General features: G+C 42.8%; 1 protein-coding gene across 1 annotated transcript in view; it reads right to left on the reverse strand.

Annotated features, from left to right (window-relative positions):
* BLOC1S5 (biogenesis of lysosomal organelles complex 1 subunit 5) overlaps window positions 1-18,277 on the reverse strand; it is a 42,721-nt gene extending 24,444 nt beyond the window's left edge. The window contains exons 1-2 of the mRNA XM_072152559.1: window positions 18,060-18,277; window positions 11,932-12,014 (exon numbers count right to left, since the gene is read on the reverse strand). Coding sequence (XP_072008660.1) covers window positions 11,932-12,014; window positions 18,060-18,168 — 192 coding nt within the window. The 5' untranslated portion in view covers window positions 18,169-18,277. The remainder of the gene's footprint in view (window positions 1-11,931; window positions 12,015-18,059) is intronic.
* Window positions 18,278-18,527: the final 250 nt, after the last annotated feature.

The following is an 18,527-nucleotide window of genomic DNA, read 5'->3' on the forward strand; positions in this document are numbered from 1 at the left end:
ATGAATAAGCTGGATAGCTTGAATATGATAATGACTCATTGGACATCTCACAGGTCATTTGCATACAGCTTTAGGACCTCATTGCTCAAGTTTACAGAAATGTAGAGGGACAATGAAGGGATAGAGGCAATGCTTTCTAATGGCAGTTTATGAAAATATATTTAGTTTAGGGGGTTAATTTCCCTGAAGGGTTCTCTTTAAGAATGATGTAGTGGATGGTCACATGGATGCAAATGTATTTTATCAAAGTAAAAATTTTGAAAAAGCTAGGAGTTGTGAGACAACCCTATGAAACACTCGCTAACTGCATGAAATGTCAACTCTCCCTTTACTAATCCATCCTATGTCCTATCTCCCATCTGTTATCTGGCAAACAACTGATATATACCAAGCTCCAGGCTTCTCTGCAGTCTTTTTCACCTAGGACCCTGTACATAAGATGGCGGCTGATGGCTGGTTCAAGCAGCAACATCGTTGTTTAGTAAATTATTTATTAAATTATTTAATATTGTTCCCTTATAAAGAATGGCTGGACCATTTTACAACCTCTTGTGTCACCCCCTCATCCTCATAGTTTGTAAGCTCTTGTGAGCAGGGCCCTCACTCCTATTGTTCCATATGACTGTTTGTTCTTTGTAATGTAATATAGTTGTATATGTCCCCTATGATTTGTAAAGCGCTACGGAATTTGATGGCGCTATATAAATAAAGATTATTATTATTATTATTATTATGAAACAGGACATTTCCAACTCTAGAGTATTTGCAAACTTCTAGACAGCGTTACTGTGAAAAATAGGACACTGGGATGGGAAAAAAAGGAGATACCAAGCTCAAGACGTTAGGCAATAAATCTCCTCTTTTGTATTTCATACCACTGTGTCTGCAGAAATATCTATGCCCCAGTTACCTTGATACATAACCTGTCAAGAAACATCTGGGCACATTGTGAATTAAGGTGAAACCTCAGCACACATTCATAAAGCAGCATTCATGAAAACATTGATCTCACACCCTGGAGTCCACACATCGTAGAAGATGAGTTCTGCAGGCCTGGAAAATGGTTCAAAAGAATCTCCACTACAAAGAATATGAGAGTTTTAATAAACCCTTAGTGGAATGAAACACAGGCCCAGCGGAGCACTGGAAGATATTAGCTCACAACTGCACCTCACACAAACGCCTCAAAGGACATCTGCTTGGAACATGTGTTTGTCGTGTCTGCTCGCCGTGACCCGCCTTTCTGAGGTGAAGAACATTAAAAGCCACATACAGAAAGAGCTATGCTAACAAGATAATAGTAGCATAGTAAATCTGTCAGCAGCACATTAAAGTAATTGTCTACTTCCATCTAGTGGTGGAGTAGTGGAAGACATTGCAAACCATACTAGATAACAGCATAATAGAGTGACAGCTGGTGCTTCACAGGACTAGTGTGCAACCCATGACAATACCAAACCACATGAAGAAAAACCTTCAATAATCTCAAGAGTAGCTCCATCAAACACATTCTCACTTTTTATACATTTGTAATACTGCTATAAAAAAATAACAATAATGGTGAAATCCATTTTTCATCAGATTTCAATATGTTTCCTTTGGTATTTGTACCCAAGACATAATGTGGAAAAAAAAGTGAATTAGTCTTACCGGTAATTCCATTTCCTTTAGTCCACCATGACAGCCCCACCTGTGGGGACAGGAAGCAGACAAGGTTAAAAGCCCCACCCCTGCATACACATTACACACTCCAGCGTCTTCCAATAACCACACCGGCTTGGATGCAACCAGATTTATTGCCCGTTACATCACAAACAATATCAAGTAAACAATAAGCAAAAAAAATAGGGAGGGAAAATATATGGGCCGTCATGGTGGACTAAAGGAAATGGAATTACCGGTAAGACTAATTCACTTTTTCCTTTACGTCCCCCATGACGGCCCCACCTGGAGATATACCAGATGAACATATTTTTTTAGGGAGGGACTACAGCTTGTAATATTTTTCTCCCGAAGGAGAGTTCAGATTGATTTGGAATGTCCAGTCTATAGTGTTTTTCAAAGGTCAGAGGTGAGGACCAGGTAGCTGCTTTGCATATTTGTTCAATCGAAGCTCCTCTCTTTTCAGCCCAGGATGCCGCCATTGCTCTGGTTGAATGCGATGTCACGGATTCTGGGGATGATCTATCAAGAGCCTCATAAGCTTCTTTAACCCTAGAATGCATGACCATAAAAATCTATACTTTTACATACCTGGGGCCTTTTAGGCCCGTGTGCAAATAACATGGAATAACTCAAATAAAAATACTTTTCAAAGTTTATTTGAAAAATGCAAGGTAAGGATGCATTCCTACTAGCGCTGGTGTCTGCCAGGAGGGGATCTGTAATGGATCTGACCTCCTGGTATCCCCAGCTAAGGCTGGTAGAATCCGGGCATTCCAGCAGCCTTAACTGGGGTTACCAAGAGATTATATCCATTATGGATCACCTCCTGGCAAACACCAGCGCTAGTGAGAATGCATCCTAAGATGTGAATAATTCAAAACATTTTGTGCAAAAAAAAAAACAAAGTAACTGAATGGGCTTAAAACGCCCAATATACTAATTCGATATAACTCCTTATAATAATGTTTTTTTGTCTAAAAGGTTTTTTTATATAAAAGTTGCAGTAAACATGCTGCAGGAATTTCCCTTTGCAAAGTTTCCTTTTCGAATTTACTATCTGTTCGGAAGAATGATCCTTGCAGGCATTTTGTCCACAAGTGGTACAGACACTCTCTGATTTCCTGTCCTTCTTTGCTGGACAAATGTAACATTGCTTTCTTTTTTTATCTCTTGGCTCTGGATGTTCCTGAAAACGTATACCACATCTGATCATAGCTTACAGAAAATGCCTCTTTTGGACAAGAATTGTGGAATTCCTACAGTTCCTTGAGCAACTATTACAATATTATGTGATGGGGTGCACCCAAGAACCCTAGGAGTACTGTCCCAAAAAACATTTGTTTTGGATGTTTTGGTTGTATGTTCTGCTGGATCCATTTCTTCTTCATCATCTGAAGAATCACTCAATGATGAAGTAGAGACATTAGCTGGTGGCATGTACTCTTCATCAGACAAAGAAAGTTCACTATCTTCATCACTATCAAAAATGATTGCTTTGATTTCTTGGTCAGTCAAACCCCTGGATGTAGACTGTGCCATTGTAACCTTAGAAGTCAGTAAACTATAATGAAAAATGATTACAATAAGGGTTGTAGACTCTTTGTTAGTATCTGTGCAGCCCCCTCCGCTCACCTTCAGCAGGTCACCACTTTCTTTTAGGTGACGTGGAAATCTTTGGATTTTTGGAGCTCAGAGTTTTTTTTTCAAGAAACAAGAAAGCGGACTCCTTCCTCCTTCCTGTTCAGGAACTATGATGATGTCAGAGACGCATGACATCATGAGGTAGCCTCCTTCCCAAGATCACATGACCATGTAGTTAGGCACAATCCGCACTCTGCGCAGCAACAGCAGAATCATAAAGACTAAGGCTACATTCACACGACCATATGGGGGACGTATATACGGCCGATATACGTCCCCCATAGACGGCAATGGGTGCACAGCGCCCTACGGGAGCGGTACACACGCGCGGCACAGTACCGCTCCGTACCCGGGAAAAAGATAGGACATGTCCTATCTTTTCCCGTAATACGGCGCCGTGCGCCATGTATCCCTGTAGAGAGCGGCGGGGGTGAGCTGCGCTCTCCCCTCCTCCTCTCCCCGTACACTGCCGTTGCCCGCTACGGTACGGCGGGCAACGGCAGTGTGAATGCAGCCTAAGTCAAAGTTTTCCCCAGCAACAGAAAAGACAAAAAGACTTAGGATTACATGTAAACCTAGTACGGGCCTAAAAGGCCCCAGGTATGTAAATATGGGGTATTCACAAAAAAGAGTTATTATACCGAAATGCCTGTAACATAAAAATATATGAACAACTGGAAATGACTAACAACTATATAACTGAGGAATACCTAGAGTTTCAGAATTCTAACTAAAGTAATCTTGCAGTAAAAAGAAAACAACTAACAGAGCGGGCCTGCGAGGCCCCAGGTATGCATTCTAGGGTTAATCACAGTCTTTAGCCACTTGGCTATAGAGGCCTTAGAAGCTTTCCTGCCCTTGTTCTTTCCTTGAAATTGGAGAAGGATGTTAAAGTCCTTACGCCAGCTTTTGGTGGTTTTAATGTACCTGAGAACTGTTCTTCTTACATCTAGAGAGTGCCACAAGACCTCTTTAGGAGATTTTGGGTTCTGGCAGAAAGAGGGCAAGACTACCTTGGCTGAGGTGGAAGGCTGTGCAGACCTTTGGAATAAAGTTTGGGTCTAAGGTTAGTGTGATCCTGTCATCAGTAATCATACAATAAGGTTCCATAATAGATAACGCCTGAATCTCCCCAACTCTTCTAGCCGTAGTGATTGCTATTAGAAAAGCTGTATTGAGTGTTAAGTTTCTAATAGATATGGAATCAAGAGGTTCAAACTAAGGACCTGTCAGAAAGTTTAGAACTAAAGACAAGTCCCAAGGAGCTACAGACATCTTAATTGGTGGTCTAATTCTGTTAGTAGCTTTCACAAACCTTTTTATCCATCTTTGCTCTGCTAATGAGGAGTCGTAGAAGACACTTAAGGCTGCAACTTGCACTTTAAGGGTACTGGTTTTTAATCCCTTGTCGAATCCAGCCTGCAAGAAATCCAGGACAGATTTGTAACAGATTTGGAGAGGATTGGTCAGGGGGGATAGATCCACAGAAGGACAGAAAATTCTTCCATATTTTTAGATATATGGCTGGTTATAAGTGACTGGTTTCCTGCTAGCCTGTAAGGTAGATATTACCTTTTCTGATAACCCTTTAGTTCTTAAGAGTCTCCTTTCAGGATCCATGCTCAGAGACAGACCCTGAGGGTTTGGATGGACCAGTGGACCCTGGAATAAAAGATCTCTTCAGTCGGGTAGCAGAATGGGTTCTGCTAGAGCCATCTTCTTCAAAAGAGGAAACCAGACTACGGATAAAGAGGCTATATTTATTTCTGCCCAATAGAAGATTTCTGCCGAGAGGTCCATAAGATCTGGGGATATTGTAACTCCTTGATGTTGGAGCTAGGCCACTGCTGTGGAATTATCCGATTGGATCTTCATGAGAAAGCCCTTTAGCAAATGACTTGCCGCCTTCATGCCTTCCAAAATTGCTCTTAATTCTCGATAATTAGAGGACATCTTCTGAATGTAAGGAGGCTAATACCCCTGAAAGTAGGCGCCTGTCACATTTGCTCCCCAGCCCTTCTTGCTTGCGTCGGTCTGGACTATAGTAAGTGGCCAAGGATGCCATGATATCCCTTTCTCTAGGTGAGCTGGATTGATCCACCAAGATAGAGCTGTTCTGACTGCTTGGGTTATGCTGATGAGATTGTCTAAATGCAGATGGTCTCTGTCCCAAGCCTGGAGGATCCAGCCTTGTACTACCCTTGTATGATTCTGTGCCCACTGGACACACTGGATACATGCTGCGAGTTGCCCCAGAAGTCTCATAGCCTCTCTTATTGAGCATCTTTGTTTTCTCAGAAAATCTTTTACTTGAAGAATGAGGCATTCTTTCTTTTCTTCTGGAAGAAAGGATCTCTGACTGATGGAATCCCCAGGAAAACGATGCTCATGCCTGGATCCAGAGAGGACTTCTCCCAATTTATAATCCAGCCTAGTCTCTGCAATGTCTGGATTGTCAAATTCCTGTGAAGGATCAGCTCCTCCTGTGTCTTTGCTATAATAAGCAAATCGTCCAGATAAGGAACTACTAGGACCTGCTGGGTTCGCAAGAATGCAATCCTTTCTATAATTATTTTGGAAAAGATTCTCGGGGCAGATGATATTCCGGATGGAAGGGCCTTGTACTGAAAACAGAGAAGTTCCCCTTCCGGTGAGAGAATCGCATACCTCTGGAACTTCTGTGAAGGCAGATAAATCGGAACGTGGTAGTACGCATCTTTTAGGTCGATCGAGCACATGTATGCTCCCTGATGGATTAGGCTTGTTGCTGATCTTACTGACTCCATCTTGAATCTGCGGTACTGAAGATGTAGGTTTAGCTGTCTGAAGTTGCAAATCATTCTGTGCGTCACGTTGGGCTTCTGGATAAGAAAAAGAGGAGAAAAGTGGCCATTCTCCCATCTCTCTTTGGGAACTGGGGAAATTACGGCCAACAGAAGGAGTTTTTGAACTTCCTGAAATATCAATACTGAAGTCTCCTGGGAGGGCTGATTGGTCAGGTTGAATTTGCATGGAGGAAGGGAGGTGAGTTCTAATTTGTATCCTCTTATTATTATGTCCAGGATCCACGGGTTTGATGTTATGCTGGACCACTGAGCATAAAACCGAAGGAGCCTTCCTCCTACCCTGGCGTCATTGTTTCCTGAAGGGTGCAGTATTACTGAAGGGTGAGCTGAGAAGGAAGCCTCTACCTTTTCCACCCTTTGGATAACTCCAGCGGCCCTGCTTTCCTTTTCCTCTGTAGGAACTTCTCCGATCTTTTACAGTGAAAGGGCTGTTTCTTAGGTACATTTTTGATATCCGGAAAACCCTTCTTATTATCTGCCGCCTTTTCTAAGATAGAATCCAGTTCAGGTCCAAATACGAACTCGTCTTCAAAGGGGATGCTACATAACTTAGATTTTGATCTTACATCACCTCCCCATTGTCTTAATCATAGGGAACGTCCAGCGGCCACTGATAAGGCGCTTTCTTTGGCCGAAAATCTCATTGATTCCCCTGAAGCGTCAGCAATGAAGGCAGTTGCAGATTTTAGAGTAGGTAGTGTGTCCAGGAGAAGTTCTCTAGGGGTTCCACTTTTAATGTGATTCTCTAGTTCAGACAACCAGAAGTACATGGTCCGTGCTATAGAGGTTGTAGCTACGTTTGCTTTTAAATTCAGCATGGTGGTCTCCCAGACTTTCTTGAGCAGGCTGTCCGCTTTCCTATCCATTGGATCCTTTAGTTGGATAGAATCCTCAAAGGGTAAGTCCGTGTTCTTTGTTAATTTGGTAACTTGGATATCCACTTTAGGTGAAGTATTCCAAAACCTTGTTTCCCCTTCATCAAACCGAAGACGGCTTCTGAACTCCTTAGAAACCGACACCTTCCTTTCTGGATCCCTCCATTCCTCTTGAATCAACTGCTTAAGGGTGTTATTAATAGGAAACACTCTTCTTTTTGGAGCTCTGAGAATACCAAACAGTTCATCTTGGATAGACTTAGATTCTTCTACCTCCTCAATTTTTAAAGTATCACGAATAGTCTTTAATAGTTGATCCAAGTCCTCAGAAGAAAAAAGGTATCTGGACTCCATTTTAGAGGAAGAGCTAGAGGTAGGAGGATCCAATTCTAAGGAATCTCTAAGGGATGACTCCCTATCCGAGTCAGGTTCAGATTCTGAAACGCACATCAAAGCTATGGAGGTGGCAACTGACGTCTGTACTTCCCCTTTAATAAAGGAACGTATTTCGTCCATAAATCCTGATCTTTCTTCTTTCAAAAGATTATCCAGACAGTCTTTACACACAGGCTTCTTATAGGCTGGAATGAGCCTTGCATAGCACATATTACACTTACGAGAAGAGGTGTTTTTCTTCTCAGATTCTTTATGGAGCTCCTTGCTCCTAACTCTCTCCTCTTATGCTCCTACCAAGAGAAGGCATAGAAGTCTCCATGGAAAGGATATCACAGGGAAAGACAGAAACCTCCATAGGACCTACACATAATTACTCAAGCATGGTAAATATCAAGGCTTACCCCGCTGAATTATCAATATGCCCAAATACCTTGCTCTGCAGGTTGGGGATCGACTCCTTAGTTAGGCTCCTTGAGCAAGCGATCGCTGCTTAGTAGACCTCGGATGTAGAGTGACTACCTGCGGTCTGTTGTTTTTGAACTTACCACCCTCAGTGGAGTAACGGTGCGGAAGTCGTCACCACGTGGAGCACATGACCAGCGGGACTCCTGTCAACACCACTGGGGCACGTGAAAGGAGTCTCGAGCGTGCTGCCCGGCTTCCGAGTACCCTGAAACTCATGGGAGTCGGGGGTAGAGCCGGAGCAACAGCATCACCAGAAAAGAGCAATAGGACACTGATGAAGGACCTGGTTGACAATTTTTCTATGTTTTTCTTCTATGTTAAGGCCAGTAGTGCAGAATGTTTGAACACCAATAAGATCATTTTGAACAACCGCACACCAACTATTCTCTATGACTTCTATTGTCTGCTCTTATTGTGAGCTATTTTATTGTCTAAGCTATTTGTGTTGATATCACATAACAGGAGACCTTTGAACCAGAGCCATTTTTTTGCCTGAGACAGCAGAGACATTTAGTATTGCTAATAGGGAGACACATTGTCTGAGACGGCCTATAAAATTAGCCGAAACAATATATCTATCTGGCAAGTTCTCTTCTAAGCAATAATTTTTCTGTACAATAGACAAATGAAGTCACTTTATTTGCATAAAGACAAGTGATTCACATTTCATAGAATTAAAAGCAAATTGCAAGACAACCAAGCCAAGTATCACGACTCGTTAAGTAGTAACCAAGATTACTCCGTGATCTTAGAAGGGAGGAATGGATTCATTACAGATTCTACAGTGATTGTACTACATTCATTACATCAGCAGCCATCCATTTCAAAGAATAAAAAATCCACAATCAACAAGGGAAACATGATTCCCGAGAATCCCAAAGCTTTCTGTGTGCCCAATAGCAGGAGTGACTGACACAAGTATTAGGACAGGGGAAACTGGGTAACATGGCTCCTGCCCGTAATGCTACAAGAGTAGACTGAAAAGGTGTGGACACCAGCCTTGCCAACTGGTCTCATCGGTTTAAGCATGGATGTAAATGAACAAACGAGAAAAGTTTTCCCACAAAACCAAATCAGCTACACATTGACAAGACTGTAAATATTAATCCGAGTAAACGTCACTCCATAAAGGGACTGGTGGGCTCAAGTAGATACTACTCCATTCCATATACAGTGGATAAAGAAAGTATTCAGACCCCTTCAAACCCCTTTTTTTGCTCATGAAGCCCTTACCGACATGTGACATAGTATTACATCACATACCGGCTGCAGGTGTTTGGAGAGGGCTCACAGGCTCCACCATCTTGGATACGATTGCTGCCCCCAGTGACAGCAGGCTGTCTGAATTTAACCTTTTCATTACAATATGCGATTTGTTCATTGTAATGAATGAGGAGGTAAATCTCCACATACTGTCATACTGTAGTATTCCAGTATATGGTAGGATCATACAACCTAGGGTTAAAAGTACCATAGTGGGTGTGACACATAGTAAAAAAAATTTTTAAAAATTATATATTAAAAACCTAAAAATTCAAAATCACCCTCTTTTCCCTAGAACTGATATAAATAAACATTAAAAACCATAAACATGTTAGGACATTTTGGGAAGCAGCGATACCTATCAAAATATAATAACGGTTATTCCCGGCGTTTAACCTCGTAATGGAAAATAGTGCCCAAAGTCAAAAATTCCACTTTTTTCCCATTTTGAAAATAAAAAAAATTCAATCAGAAGTGAACAGAAGGCTGTACAGTGTTAAAAATTGTAGCATTGAAAGTGTCATCAAAAGTCACCAAAAAATGACACCACCCATTAAACACGAAAAACTGAAATATCATATGGTCATAAGTATTCAGTATTGAGAAGAAGCACCTTTTGAGCTAGTACAGCCATGAGTCTTCTTGGGAATAACAAAAGTGCCATCAGGCAAATTTAACCTGTTTACGCCACTAAAATATAACTTCTATTTAGAAAATTAAAATTGTAAAGACAGTATTTGTTATATAGTGATCTAAGATATAAACTTTTTCTGGGTGAAGGAGGAAGGAGAGGTAGTTTTTTAATGTGCTTTAAGGATTGCTCTCTTATTTAAGGCGGAGTGAGATGTACATCTTTTATCCCTTTATTGAGCAACCTTCTCAGTTGGGGTGGGGGAGTTCAGAATCACTAGAGTGCCCCCTGGTTAGTAGTAACACCTATATTAGTCCTTTGGGTGATGGGGCATGCAGAAACACCTCATATCTATCCCAAATATTATTTCACCCGAATAGCGTACCAGACGCGCTCTAGTAGCTTGTCATGTAGAACAATTGCCTGTTGATGCAGAAGTCTCCTGCAAGAATAGTAAGGTAAAAGGGGCTCCCCTGTTGCCCATAAGTCCCAGTCTGTGATTTTGCATTTCTTTCTCTGTCCGTCTCTGCTCCTTAGGCCAGTTTCACATTATTCCGTAATAAGTTTGTTATAACGGATGCAACGTTAATAATCACTCTGCTGGGGATTGAACTCTGTGCATTATACTGATATATGATGCACACAGTTCTTATTTCCCTGATATGTAGCAGAGCCGACAGTGATAACATGCAACAAGCCTTACACTGTGTCACAGACTCTTCCCTCCAGTCCACAGCTCCTGTTCTCTGACACCACCTTCACAGCAGGAAAGCTGTTAACCCTTAATGCTTACTAAGCACAGACTACACACTTCATGTAACTATTTCACTGCTGGATGCAGGAGGATGTCTGACAATTAGTTTAGAAACAGAGAAACGCAATAATTCTGAAACTGGAAAGAAAATGTGAGCAACACAATAAGGGCTTCATTCGTTTGTTTTGGAAGAGGGGATCCCATGCATTTTTATTGCATTGGGAAACTTTTTAATGCTTGGGATAGAAACACCAGCCCCTGGATTCACTACAGGTAATATGATACTAATGTCTGGGGTATGAAAGTACTTCTGGTTTGCCAAGAAGTACTCTATAATATTTAAGTACAGGGTGAAAGCCACCACGGGATATCTGAGATTTGAAGCAGTAGTCAGAAAGTGCTGTGTTATATGGGCAGTATTTCAGCCACAAGTCTCATTCTAATTGAAGGTATATGGGCCATGTGAGAATGCTCTTCTCCATGTGTAAATGGCCTAACATTACATCCTCTTTACAGAACATCTACCATCAGATTTACTGATGGTAGATATCACAAACTTACTTGCTCGTCATGTCTGCTAGGGGATGACCTTGCTTTTGTTATCTTCCGGGATATCAGCATTCTTTTAAAAAACACTTAATAAAAAGTCCAGGCTACATCACCCGAGCGTCTCTTGGCTTGACCGCTTGCCAATATATGCCGCCCCCTCCATGTTCAAGACAGTCTAGACCTGCCCACTGATCTGCTGATGTCATGATCGGCGTGCAGAATCAGACTGCCATGAACACAGAGGAGGAAACATATATAAGGAAACATCTGTAATTTGAATGAAATGCACAGTTGAAAGTTTATTCCAATTGTGTAACAAATCGAATTAATGGTTTATTGAGGTTGTGTCCGATGCTTATAAAATGAAAGCAGAGATCTGATTGGTTGTCATAAGGTAGCCTGGAGCCCCTCTGGTTCATTTGAATATATTTATAAAGTTTTCATTAAAAGAATGCCTATATCCCGGAAGAGGACAAAAGCGAGGTCATTCCCTAACAGACGTGGAGAGCGAGTAAGTTTGGGACATCTACCATCAGTAAATATGAGTGACACTAAATGGCAGATGTTTCTTTATTGTGACTGGGTAAAATACTTTGATAATAAAATACTGAATAAAATGCAGTATACTATAATTCTTCCATATCAGACTGCAAAAATAATATTATGTGGATATTGTAAAGTACTACAGGTTCTGCTATAGCTCTCCAGTAGAACGCTACTGCCACCTAATGTATACAACTGGAACTAAGGAATGTAATGTAATTATCTGCCCACATGGACAGACACTCTTGTACATAATTGTCTTTTAATAAAATATAAAGCACAAATAAACATGGCATGACTGACCTCAAACTCCTTGACAAAGTAGCGGGTTTCACCCTGAATGATCGGACGGTGATCCAACAATCTAGAATGGATTTCTCCAACATCTGTAATTTGAATGAAAAGTACAGTTTAAAGTTTATCCCAATTGTGTAACAAATTTAATTAATGGTTTATTGAGGTTGTGAAAGCAGAGATCTGATTGGTTGCCATAAGCAACTAGAACAGTTTTGCGCTCAGGCATTTCTGATAAATCTCCCTTTTGTTGTTCATTATCCACAAACGTGAACAAAATAGGTCAGACTCCAAAAATCTTTAAATTGATACAATAAAAAAAAACCAGATAGCAAACTGAGGAAAAAAGTATGTACATACACATATGCAACATAAAAAGCTGTACATATTTGCTAAGAATTCCTAGCACATACAGTAACTCCAAAAGACACTGTACATACCCCTCAGACTCTTATGTCAAGAAAATGTGTTTCTGTTCTACATGGTTACACCATTCACCATTTTTGAAAACTGGGCACGGCTCACCTCATGAGCAGATGCAAGCACAATTTATGAAATTATTCTAAGTATGGGGGTGATGTAGAGCACAGTAACATATTAGGATAGAAAAGATGTATTGTATGTATCCATCATCATGTAACAACTTAAAAAATGTCTGGGGTAACCAAATAACTTATCTACCTAGTGTCTATTCATTCCTACCAAGGATTTAACAGGCTCTATACATTAGTTTTTACTAATTCAGCTGATTTTGAATTAAAAAACCCCCTCCCACCTCCATCCTCTACATTGCTGTTTGCCTCTGCCTCCCTGCATACTCTCGCAGACCTGTTCATTCAACTCATTGAGCACAGGATTGCAGCAACTAAGCAACTCGCTAGAGAGTTTGCGTACCTGCATCCGCTTCAGTGTCTATCAACCCTGTGCTGAATCCAGCGCATCCGCAGATAGGAGTGGAAAAGCGCTGGTGGTCTCCACTCTATCTGCGTATGTCTGCAATCTGACGCTGACAGCGCAAGCGTTAGAATTGCTTGCTCGATCTGCGTGAGTATGCAGGGAGGCAAAGGCATGAAGCAGAGTGAAGGTTTTTTAATTTGTGGAGGGGGGAACTTACTTTGAGCAACAGTGACCATGCGACTAGGCAGGGATTCAGGTAAAGTTTTATCATATATTGTTTGAAAGGGAAAAAAAGCCAGAAATCTGGTAGAAACTGTTTTCAGATATCCCCACAATCCAAACCAAGCATGTGGAAGAAACTAAAAACAGTGTTCTAGTAACAGATTCCCTTTAAACTGTCATATCCCATGAAGCACAACACCTGGATATCTCTGGTTCTGTTGCACCGAGAAACCGGATATGATATTAAAGGGGAGATTTTCCCCTTTAACCACTTAGCGCAGTGATGGCAAGCCTTTTAGAGACAGAGTACCCAAGCTGCAAACGAAAATCCACTTAATTACCGTGAAGTGCCAACATGGCATTTTATTCACAAATGTTTTTTTATTAAGTATTAAATACAAGTAAAATACACATGAGTGGGATCAGCAAACCCAAGCATGGGATGCTGTCCCTGCAGTACACGGCATTTTAAGCTGCAACTTATTGCTAAGGCTAAGGCCACCAATACAGTTGAAGGAAGGAGGGCACATTCAGACTATCATTGTAGCTTCTCTACAGGGTCTCTCTGTGCGGAAAGAATGGTGGGTCCAGCAGAATGACTTCCAAAGATAAAGCTCTTCTGTCAACATCTGGGGCGATGGCCTGAGTGCCCACAGAAAGGGCTCTGAGTGCCACCTCTGGCACCCGTGTCATAGGTTCGCCACCACTGCCTTAGCGCAATATGACATACATGTAAGGTCAGTTGCCACATCCCGAGGTACGCGTAAGCTCAGTAGCAGATCACCGCTGTATGTGACTGTGGCTGTTTAACCCCATAGACCCCGCGGTCATATCGACCGAGGCGTCTATGGAGCAGAGTCGGGTACTCACTCGGCAGGTCTGTGGCCTCCGTGCAAGGCATGGAGGTGTCGACTGCTTCCATGGCAGCTTTCAGCATGATCTAACACAGTGCCTGTCAGCCTATGCAGAATGCATAGGCCGACTATGTAATATGCTGCAATATGATAACTTGTTCATGTCTCCACATCATCATTGTGCCTCTCTACTGCTATGTACAGCAGTTTGGCAGGCACCATATGATGACTCCCTGCCCCCGCCCCCCCAGTATATAGCCTGCAGCCCCTGCCCCCCCCCCAGTATATAGCCTGCAGCCCCCAGTATATAGCCTGCAGCCCCTACCGCCCCCAGTATATAGCCTGCAGCCCCTGCCCCCCAGTATATAGCCTGCAGCCCCTGCCCCTCAGTATATAGCCTGCAGCCCCTGCCCCCCAGTATATAACCTGCAGCCCCTGCCCCCCAGTATATAACCTGCAGCCCCTGCCCCCCAGTATATAACCTTCTGCCCCAATATATAGCCTGAAGCCCCTTCTCCCCCCAATATATAGCCTGAAGCCACTTCCCTCCCCCCAATATATAGCCTAAAGCCCCTTCCCCCCCCAATATATAGCATGAAGCCCCTTCTCCCCCCCAATATATAGCCTGAAGCCCCTTCTCCCCCCCCAATATATAGCCTGAAACCCCTGCCCCCCCCAGTATATAGCCTGTAGCCCCTGCCCCCCCAGTATATAGCCTGCAGCCCCTGCCTCCCAGTATATAGCCTGCATCCCCTGCCCCCCAGTATATAACCCGCAGCTTCTGCCCCCCAGTATATAACCTGCAGCTTCTGCCCCCAATATCTAGCCTGCAGCTTCTGCCCCCAATATATAGCCTGAAGCCCCTTCTCCCCCCCCCCCAATATATAGCCTGAAGCCCCTTCTCCCCCATAATATATAGCTTGAAGCCCCTTCTCCCCCCCCCAGTATATAGCCCGAAACTCCTGCCCCCCCAGTATATAGCCTGAAACCCCTGCCCCCCCCCCAGTTTATAGCCTGTAGCCCCTGCCCCCCAGTAAATAGCCTGCAGCCCCTGTCCCCATTATATAGCCTGTAGCCCCTCCCCGAGAAATGCCTCAGCCTATAAGAAAGAAAACAAAATGTGTACTTTTCTTCTGACGCCCCCCGGCAGGTCCTTGCTCGCTGACATCACAGTGTGTACCGATGGCAGCGCACACACTAGAATGTCAGTATGATGTCATGACGTGAGCAGGGGGCATCGGAAGGAGAGTACACATTTTGTTTTTTATATAGACTACGGTATAAGCCGAGTTAGGTTTTTTTCAGCATATTTTTTGTACTTATGCTTGAGTATTTACGGTACCTTTAATATTCCCATGTAGCAGTAGCTGGGCCCCCAAAATCAATTTCACTGGTGGGCCCGTGGTCCCCCAGTCCGACCCTGGGTATCACCACGTTCAAAGCAACCCATAGAATAAAATTAAATTGATACTGAACCCATATGGTGAACGCCATAAAAAAAAATTAAAAAAAACAGCAAAAATTACAATATTTTCATATCCAACCTCATTAAATAAAAAAGGATCAAAAGTGATCAAAAAGTAACATTTACCCTGACATACCAATAAAAAGTACAGCTTGTCCCACAAAAATCAAGCCCCAAAACACCTCCGTATATAAAAAATTAAAATGTTATGCCTTTTAGAACATGGCATTGCAAAAACAAGCAAATGTCTCAACAACTGAGTTTTATGTTCTGCAAAACAAAGCAACCATAAGAAAGCTATATAAATTGGGTATCGCTGTAATCTTGGTGACCTGTACAATAAAGATTATATATTATTTTTATGGTTCAGTGAACGGACTACTAAGAAAAAAGTAAAAACCCTAAACCAAAATTAATGATTTTCTTGTCCCCACCAAAAAAGCGTTAATAAACTCTCAATTAATTAGCTATTGACCCCCCCCCCCCCCCTAGTAATGCACCTGAAAGGCAGATTTCACCCCTATATGTCCCCCATACGTCCACGTTACAAAAAAATAAACAAACATTTTCTGGCCTGTAATGTGGTAATGCAACTCTGCTCTGAATGGCGCTCCCTCGCTTCTATGCCTGGCCGTGTGCCCATACAGCAGTTTACCATCACATATGGGGTATTGGGATACTCAGGAGAAATTTGGTATCAAACTAGATGGAGCTTTTTGTCATTTAATCAGTTGTAAAATTTTAAGTTTTGGCTAAAATTTATGTATTATCCAAAATTGTATTAAACAAAAAAGTTGATACAATTAATCAAGTTAAAGTCTCACGTCATGGAAAAAAAAGTAAAAATTGTTATATGTAAAATGGTTCCAAAGATATTTTCATTTAAACCCTTTAACCCCTTAATGACCGCTGTATCGGCATTTTACGGCGGTCATTAAGGGTACTTCTTCTGATGCGACGCCTTTCTACGGCAGCGCGTCAGAAGATGATTTCTGGACATCGGGTCAGTATAGTGGCGGTGTCGGGCTGTGATATCACAGCCCAGACCCGGCACTAACACCCGGGATCGGAAAAACTACGATCCCGGGTGATTAACCCCTTACACGCCGCGGTCAAGCATGACCGCGGCGTGCAAGCGTTCACACAGTGGATCGGACCCCCTGGTGTGCTTACCGGGGGATTCGATCCCTCCTGCCTCAGCCCCGGGTTACGACGAGTGACCCGAGGCTGTCGGCTCCTCTCTGTGCCGGGTTCCGCCTCCTGGCAGGACCTGGCTGTGTGTAACTGAGCATGCTCAGTTACTAACACTATACACTGCAATACAAGTGTATTGCAGTGTAAGGGCTTGAACAAGCGATCGGATGATATTTTTCATTATGGGGTTAAATACCGGGAATAACAATTATTATATTTTGGGACGTGGCGATAACTAACATGTTTAGGATTTTTACTATTTTTATATCAGTTCTAGGGAAAGGATGCGATTTGAAATTTTAGGTTTTTATAATTTATTTACCTTGTTTTATTTATTTAATTTTTTTTTAAACTATTTATCAGACCCCCTAAGGTACTTTAGCCCTAGGTTGTCTGATCCTACCATATACTGTCACACTACAGTTTGGCAGTATATGGAGATTTTACTGACCATGCCAGCAGCACATTTTAACGAATAATCAGATGCTATACATAGCAACAGAAGGTCGCTCCCCGATGATGTCACGAGGAGCAGCAATCGAAGACATGATTGCACCATGTAATTGTCATGTAATACATCACATGTGTTAAAAAAGAGCAGAACAGAACTGCAAAACTTGACATGGACAATGAGATACTAAATGGGTTTTCAAGGTGTATAAGACCGAACAGTAGTGATGAGCGAACCAAAACTTTAGGTTCAGTGTCTTTGGTTTGGCAGCTCCGCCTAGCCTGGAAATGTTGCTTGATCAGGCAGTTTTAAGCTTTAGGGTGCTGCCACACATGGCGTTTTGAACCCGTTTTTGGTCCATTTATAAGCAGTCCGTTATAAAACACATGTTTTAATTAAGATCATTGGCAAAAACAGGTGCCTTTTCAAAAAACACATGCGTTTAACAAACTGCTTAAAAACGAACCAAAAACGGGTTCAAAACGCCATGTGTGGCATCACCCTTAGGTGTGTAAAGTTACCTGATTGGCTGTTTTGCAGGCCTTCAAGTGGCATGTCGGATTAGGCAGAGCTGCCTTATTTAAATTTCGGTTCCGCTCACCTCTACTACTCAACCACAGCATAGGTTATAGATAAGGGCCATCGCACAGCAGGGAGTACAGCTCTGGGGACAGAAATTGTACACTTCTTCAGGCTCTACTCTCTGAAGTATCCAGAGCTGGAGGCTACAGAATCAGATGATTTATTGAAGGCTAGAGGTAAACAGACTTGATGCCCGATAGGGAACAGCAGGTCCATTCAATTCTTTTGAAGACCTATTTGACAAATAGGTCTTATTCGAAAAATAGAAAACTTGGATGGCATCTATAAATTAGTGGGCAGATCTATGGCCTTCATTCCTATTGTCAGACTCACGGACTGTGCGGTGGCCGCGTGACGTGACTACACACACACTCCCCCATGGCGAGGCTACATACTCCCCCCCCACGAAGGTGGCTACATAACCCCCCATGACGCACTCTCCCCCCTCCCCAGCAGCGGACACTGACCATACCCTTTATGATAAGCTGGGTTGCTGGCCCCACACTGTAGCCGTTCTCCCGCTTCGGGCTGGCTGTGAGCGGGGCAGCAGCGGCAGCTCTGGCCGGTGAGCTGTTGCTCATGTCTCCGCTAGTAATGTGCTGCCTGTGTCACATGAGCTGCTCCATGTCCTGCCGCTTCTTATTTACACCAGGCTCCGCGTCAACGTGCGCATCTGAAACGCGGCTTGTGGTTGGACACACACACAGATCACCCAGTGTCTGATTTGTGTCGCGCACCACGATTGGTTAGGTGTAATGCCGCGCCCATTCTCGTCTGCTTCAGGAAGTGCAGATGCGGACACAGACAGCTGTGACTGGACGGTTGTGTTACTGCAGGATTATTATTATCATTAAAACTAGAGGGGCAAAAAGACCCTCCCCCTTTTTTCTAAACCTCCTCTACCCGTGGCCTCCTGTCCTCTGGCCTCTCCTTAGGCCCT

This window comes from Engystomops pustulosus, chromosome 5 (assembly GCF_040894005.1).
Source record: "Engystomops pustulosus chromosome 5, aEngPut4.maternal, whole genome shotgun sequence".
Classification (NCBI taxonomy): Eukaryota; Metazoa; Chordata; class Amphibia; order Anura; family Leptodactylidae; genus Engystomops; species Engystomops pustulosus.